Source organism: Rosa chinensis, chromosome 4 (genome assembly GCF_002994745.2).
Source record: "Rosa chinensis cultivar Old Blush chromosome 4, RchiOBHm-V2, whole genome shotgun sequence".
NCBI classification, from domain to species: Eukaryota; Viridiplantae; Streptophyta; class Magnoliopsida; order Rosales; family Rosaceae; genus Rosa; species Rosa chinensis.
Genome location: NC_037091.1, coordinates 19,408,839 through 19,416,521, shown reverse-complemented (window position 1 = coordinate 19,416,521; position 7,683 = coordinate 19,408,839). Strand labels below are relative to the sequence as shown.

Here is a 7,683-nt window from a genome sequence, read left to right as displayed (position 1 = left end):
TTTGACTTTTTTTTGGACCCACGTCAGCAAACAAACGGCGCCGTCAGAAATTTTAGACGGAAGTATCACATTGATGCCAATTTAGGTCTTTAGGTATCACATTGATACTTTTGAGAGTTCGGGTATCAAATTGGCCTTGGCAGAATAGTTTGGGGACGGTAACTGAATTTTTCTCAAAAATAAAATTTGACCACCCAGAAAATGCTGTGGGTAGCAAAAAAAAAAAAAAAACTAGAAATTGATTTGGGCACCCAATCACCATCTTCGCTGGTCTCTTGCATCAGAAACACTTCCTCCCAAGTACGACAACACCTGCAAGGGTCTGGGGTTGTGCGGTCAGAGGTGGCTCGGGGGTGCCATGGTCGTGGCGGCACGGTCGGGCTCTGCTTGGATGAAGCCGATCTGGGTTGGTTTCTTGGATCTGATCTAGAGAACGTGTTGTTTGGCTGGGGTGGTGATCCATAGCGCGGCGGTGGTGAAAGGATGATGAAGCGGTCTGACCAAACCGACTGGCCAATGCAGTCGGCCGGAGGTGGATAGAGAGAGAGAGAGAGAGAGAGAGAGAGAGAGAGAGCTGGGGTGGTGATCCATGGCTCAATAGTGGCGGAAGGATGATGAAGGCGGTCTGGCGAAACCGGCGGGGAGATGCAGTCAGTCAGAGGTGGAGAGAGAGACAGAGAGAGAGAGAGAGAGAGAGAGAGAGAGAGAGAGAGAGAGAGAGAGAGAGTCTGGGAGGAGAGAGTCTGACAGGAGAGGGATGAGTTTCAATTTAATTAATAGGGGCTAAAATGTCAATAGATGTTAGATTTAGTAAGTGGGGTTAAATAACTCTTAATGGAGTAAGTGGACAATTTTTAAGCTGAAATTGAGTAAGTGGTCACAGCCCTAAAAAATTTATGTTTACTTATATTCAGACGTCCAAACACAACTCCTCATTAGATTGATCTAATGAGCAATTAATCTTGTCCATGTGTCATCTCCAGGCAAACAAATGTGGCTCGATCAGGTCAAAAATTAGCATTAGGGATATGATGTATAGTTAGATATCGAACAATTTAATGAGGTGCAAACTTAAACTTTATACTTGATAATTGAAGTCTATCATTTATCACAATTGAGTAAGGGAGTCAGTTCAGTAAATGAACTGGAACATGCACTACTAGCAAAATAACAATACACACGGATTTACTGTAGTTAAAAGCCACAGAAATCCGTGTGAAATAGAAATACTAACAGAAATCCGTGTGAAATGAGCATAATCGGGCCCACAATAATTTATACAATAACAATATCAACGGAAATCTGTGTGCAAAAACAACAGTCACAGATATCTGTGTAAAAACAAAAACATTTTCACACGGATATCTGTGTGAAAATCAATTCACACTGATTTTTGTACGTATTATAAATTAGTTTATTTCGAAATAATTAATTTTTTATGTTATGTGAATTATGGAGGGACGAATTTCAGTTACAATAAGTATTTGATACAGATATCTGTGTGAAAAGAACATAATTGAGCCCTACAGTGATTTATACAATAACAATATCGACGGAAATCCGTGTGAATAAACAATAGTAACAGATGTCTGTGTAAATGATAAAATATTTTTACACGGATATCTGTGTGCAGATCAATTCACACTGATTTCTGTGTAAAAATCCGAAATTAGTTTATTTCGGGATCATTAATTTTGTTTGTTATGTGAATTACGGAGGGACAGATTTCCGTTATAATAAGTATTTGATACAGATTTCTGTGTGAAATGAGTAATACACACGGATTTCCGTGTGAAACTATTGACACAGATATCCGTGTAAAAAGAACAATGAGCTACAGAATTCCGTGTGAAAAAGGAGACTACACACAGAAATCCGTGTGAATAAACAAAAGTAATTGATGTTTGTGTAAAAACTAAAATCTTTTCACACGGATATCCGTGTGCAAAGAACAATTAGTTACAAAATTCCGTGTGAAAAGGTATATGTGTATATAAGGTTAACCACTTATTTGATATTGAAAGAACGGCGGATTGAGTTAATTTTTTTACACCGTACCTATTAATACATTATTACCAAATACCAATATCAAATTTATCAATTTTTTATTTTTATTTTTTGGATTGCACAAAATTCTTATATGTCTACTAATGTGGTATAACTAGTTTATTAGTTATAATGAAAAGTATACCTTCTATAAGCAACAATGCGTAGAAAATAGACTTTATCAAAATCGACCGTAGGATGTTATCATGATAAGAATAAATGGTTGTGTTCAAAATTTCAGCTATTTTCGTCGTCGTTTGGGCTTCGATCTAGGAGGTCAACCCTAAACCTTAAATACTACATAAAACTAATATGCTCATCACCGCTCACTCGTAACTTATTTTTTCGATCTGTCAGCTCTCATACTCTCATGAATATGAGGTATACCAAATAATGTAAAAATTTTGAAAAGTTTATCTCCTCGCGGTTTTACTCCCCTTAGAGAAGTATAGGTGTATATAAGGTTAACCACTTTATTTGATATTGAAAGAACGGCGGATTGAGTTAATTTTTTTACACCATACCTATTAATATGCTATAAATAGATGGGTAATGTCAAATTTATCAATTTTCAATTTTTATCACATGTATGGCACAAAATTCATATATGTCTACTAATGTGGTATAACTAGTTTATTAGTTATAATGAAAAGTATACATTCCATAAGCAATAATGCGTAGGAAATAGACTTTATCAAAATCGACCGTAGGATGTTATCATGATAAGAATAAATGGTTGTGTTCAAAATTTCAGCTATTTTCGTCGTCGTTTGGGTTTCGATCTAGTAGGTCAACCCTAAACTTTAAATACTACATAAAACTAATATGCTCATAACCACTCACTCGTAACTTATTTTTTTGATCTGTAAACTCTTATGCTCTCATGGGTAGAAGATATATCAACTAATGTAAAAATTTCTGAAATTTTATCTCCTCAAGGGTCGGCTCCCCTTAGGGAAGTAGAAGCGTTTAAAGGGTTGACCGGTTTTTGGTACAGACATCTGTGTGAAATGAGTAATACACACGGATTTCCGTGTGAAATGTTAACACAGAAATCCGTGTGAAAAGAACAATGAGCTACAGAATTTCGTGTGAAAAAGGAGACTACACACAGAAATCCGTGTGCATAAACAACAGTAACTAATGTCTGTGTAAAAACTAAAACCTTTTCACACGGATATCCGTGTGAAAAGAACAATTAGCTACAAAATTCCGTGTGAAAAAGTATATGTGTATATATGGTTAACCACTTATTTGATATTGAAAGAACGACGGGTTGAGTTAATTTTTTTACACCGTACCTATTAATACGCTATAAATAGATGAGTAATGTCAAATTTATCAATTTTTTATTTTTATTTTTTGGATTGCACAAAATTCTTCTATGTCTACTAATGTGGTATAACTAGTTTATTAGTTATAATGAAAAGTATACCTTCCATAAGCAACAATGCGTAGGAAATAGACTTTATCAAAATCGACCGTAGGATGTTATCATGATAAGAATAAATGGTTGTGTTCAAAATTTCAATTATTTTCGTCGTCGTTTGGGTTTCGATCTAGTAGGTCAACCCTAAACCTAAATACTACATAAAACTAATATGTTCATCACCGCTCACTCGTATCTTATTTTTTTGATCTGTAAACTCTCATGCTCTCATGGTTAGAAGCTATATCAACTAATGTAAAAATTTCTGAAATTTTATCTCCTCAAGGGTCGGCTCCCCTTAGGGAAGTAGAAGTGTTTAAAGGGTTGACCGGTTATTGGTACAGACATCTGTGTGAAATGAGTAATACACACGGATATTTGTGTGAAATGTTAACACGGAAATCCGTGTGAAAAGAACCATTAGCTACAGAATTCCGTGTGAAAAACTCTGTTAGCTACAGAATTCCGTGTGAAAAACTCTATTAGCTACAGAATTCCGTTACAATAAGTGTTTAATACAGAATTATCTGTGAAATGAGCAACACACGAATATCTGTGAAATGTAGACACGGATATCTGTGTAAAAAGAAAAATTAGCTACTAAATTCCGTGTGAAAAAAATATAATAGAGACAGAATTCCGTGTAAACAATAATTAACATGACTATTATATATTACCGAGATAAATACACACGAAAATCAGTGGTAAATATATATGTATCTCACACGGATTTTCGTGGTAAATTTTTTCCCGCTCACTTTTTTGGAACAAATTCAATTTCCCTCCCCTAGTAGTATTACACACGGATTTCCGTAGATTTATTCCCGCTCAATATTTGGATATTCCCACGGATTACTGTGGGTGCTGTTGTAAATATTTAAATAACAATAGATGATAGCTATTGGGTTACCGAGGTAAATTCACACGGATATCTGTAGTAAATGCAAATGTATTTCACACAGATTTCCGTGTGAAATACTATAAACACACAGATTTCCGTGCATATTAATGCTGCTTAAAACCAGAAAACCAGAAACCAAAATCTAAAGCTCCGAATTCTCTCATGTCTCCCTCTCTCTCTCATCTCCTCCACCCACTGCCCCCTCCCCCACCCTCTCTCTGCTCCTTCGCCCACTGCTCTCCCTCTCTCTCATATCCCAGCTCTCTTCTCTGCCTCCCTCTCTCTCATCTCCAAACCCACCCTCTCCAGCTCTCTTGAAAACTGGAAGCTTTTTGAGCGAACTCTCCAACAATGGCGCAACCTGAGAATCATGTCGTCCTGGACCAGACGTTGAAGCCCTTTTACCAGAGGGCCTTCGAAGCCGAGGTGTCCCACTCTTTTACTTGTAGTCATATACATATTACATACAACATATTACATACAATTGCTCAAGTATGCGTTATATTTTTATTCATAGCTCAAAACCTTACTCTCTCAACTGTTACTCTCTAATAGACGGAAGTTAATGGGTTTTCACTGATTTGTACAGTTGGGTTTTTGTTGTTGTCAACAATTGTTGGTATATATGGTCTTTTGCGTTTGATTGGGTTCGTTTCTAGAATAGATTTTAATGGATAATTGGTTCATTTATCTTGATAATACTTGTTTCCAATTTTTTGTCTTTGTTTTGGTTCCTGATAGCTGAGGAAGAAGAAAAATACCAGCTTCAAAGCTATCAATATAGGGATAGAGCTGCTGATATGTTCAGGTTGATTTTTTTTTTAACATGCTGTCACTATTACACACTGAAATCAGTGTGAATTAAGAGTATAGGAATTTCACACGGAAATCCGTGTCAATTGTTATAAGTTTTGACACAGAAATCAGTGTGAGTTATATCTCACACAGAAATCCGTGTGAAATACAGTTTACACATTTGACACAGAAATCCGTGTGAAATAGAGTTGTTCACACGGATTGCTTTCCATTCTGGTAATTTATATTTATGGAATAGAGTGGGGCCCACGTTAGTATTTCACACAGACAACATAATCCGTGTGAGATGAGTACATATTTGACACAGAAATCCGTGTGAGATGGGTACATATTTGACACAGAAATCCGTGTGAAATAGAGTTGTTCACACAGATTGCGTTTCATTCCGGTAATTTATATTTATGGAAAGATAGTGGGGCCCACGTTAGTATTTCACACGGACAACTTAATCCGTGTGAGATGAGCATTACCCCCCCTCCAAACCGCACGGTAACACCAATCTGTGCGTGTACTGTGTGTAAAAGCTATCACACACTGAAATCTGTGTGAGAAAGTCTTATTACCCACAGATTAAAATCCGTGGGTAATTGTTGTTTTGCTAGTAGTGATGACTGGTACGTATCGTTCAGACTATAAATAATCGACTTCGTTTTTTTTATATAAATATTATTATTCATCGATCCAAAATATTACAATGGAGATTTCAACTATGGAGAAGCACAAGTCGATTCTTATACACACGTCTTGCACCATATATATGTCTATATTTATAAAAGCCATGCATTTTCAAGAGAGAACATCCTCTATTTTAAAAAAGTTGAGAGTACATTATTATGAAAAGAACCAGTCGCGGATACTTATGCGTCCTAGCATATTGGTGATTAATGCTTGGTACAATCAGTAGGCTTAAAGGAGAGACAGTCTCTTTCTTAAGGATGTATCCTATGAAGAAATTCCTTTGTGCCATGTTGCCAAAAATAGCGATGTCTACTGGAGTTGGTTTGAAAGCAAAGCAGACTAGAGTCTTTGACAACCTCATGAATGTATTTAAAGCTTTTAACTTCAATTTTGTACCACTAGTAAAATGCGCTGTGATTATCGGAGCTTTGATATCCGAATAGGTTTTATAGCAAAGGTTTAGATGATGTTGAGTATCATTTACACGTTCTAATTTTATTGCCTCACTCATTGCCGATTCCAATTTACCGTAAACGTCCTTCCGTAAATATGTCAGCGTAGTCCCCGCGTCGATGATGATATTGCCCTTTCCTAGTTTTGTTGAAGCAGTACCATTGGTATAATATTGGAATCTCTTAAGTCCAACGTTCATTGCTTCCAACCTTAGGAAATAGAATGACATATTTGGGTCGCCTGTAAGTAATGGGGTTGAAACTACCCTGAACCCGGACACCACAGCTCTACTGCCAAAGTTCATTTTGCTTGTGACTGTTGAGTTTGGCTTCCAGATAGCATGCACTTGACAATAAGAGAATCTTCCATCAATCGTAGAATCCATTTGGGATATAAGCGAGGCTGATCCCCGAGCAAGTCCAATCATGCCAGATGCTGCTTCACGAAAGAGCCCACTGTTGTTGTGTCCACACCCCAAGATAATCTGAGGGAGTCGAAAGGGTTGCCTAGTAGTGGAGCCAAATGTAATTGTGTCTGTGGCAACAATTCCATTGCTGTAGGATTTATCCCCATAGGTAATTTCGTAATGGCAAATTTCTTCATTAGAGCAAGAGGTTCCTTTAACACTTTTACATTGACTTGAGTGACAAGATTGTTATTTGTTCCTCATAAGTTTTTGAATTTTTGGGATCAAAGAGTGGTGCTTTCTGCTTGAAACAAGTACTACAAGGGATGCATTGTATCCATGAAAGATCACTGGCTGTATCTGCAGTGCCTAAGATTTCTACTGGAGGCGTACCAATTGATATTTCCATGAGGTATTCACCGGTGTCGGGCATTATTGTGGATTGCGGCCAGTTTGATGTGAATGAAGTTGCCTTGAAGATCCTATTGGCATGGTTGATGGAACGCTGTAAAGCATTTGCAACACGTTTTGAAGGTGTTTCTAAAGGATTATAGAGAGGCGAAAATGGAGAGTCTCGGTGAATAAGTTCCACAGTAAAACCGCGTTCACCATGATTATTAGCTTGTATAAGAGAAAACAATGGGAACATAGATGTAAGAGATATTGTCAGTGACACTGCAATGGATAAAAACAGGTAAGTCAACATTGTTCTTTCAGAATATTGTATGAAGTAAGCAAAAGCGTCAAATGGGAGTGCTATATATACATTCAGGTGAGTGTGTGTGAGCCACACTCATACATGTGGCATGTTTTCATGATTTTCTAATATTAAATTAAACAATAACTATGAAAGTTGTTTGAGATCTATTTTCTTCCATGTATACCCGTAGTCCATTACTTTTCAATCCCAGTTGCTGTTATAATACTATATATAAGCGTACGTGTTGTACAGAA

At 36.9% G+C, this 7,683-nt stretch overlaps 1 protein-coding gene across 1 annotated transcript; it reads right to left on the bottom strand.

Annotated features, from left to right (window-relative positions):
• Positions 1–6,000: 6,000 nt before the first annotated feature.
• On the bottom strand, positions 6,001–7,435 carry LOC121052795 (aspartic proteinase CDR1-like). The gene is made up of 2 exons (XM_040518673.1): positions 6,957–7,435; positions 6,001–6,877 (listed from the first exon to the last, which is right to left on the bottom strand). Exons 1-2 carry the CDS (start codon positions 7,433–7,435, stop codon positions 6,001–6,003), a joined length of 1,356 nt encoding a protein of 451 aa, XP_040374607.1.
• Between the last annotated feature and the right edge of the window lie 248 nt (positions 7,436–7,683).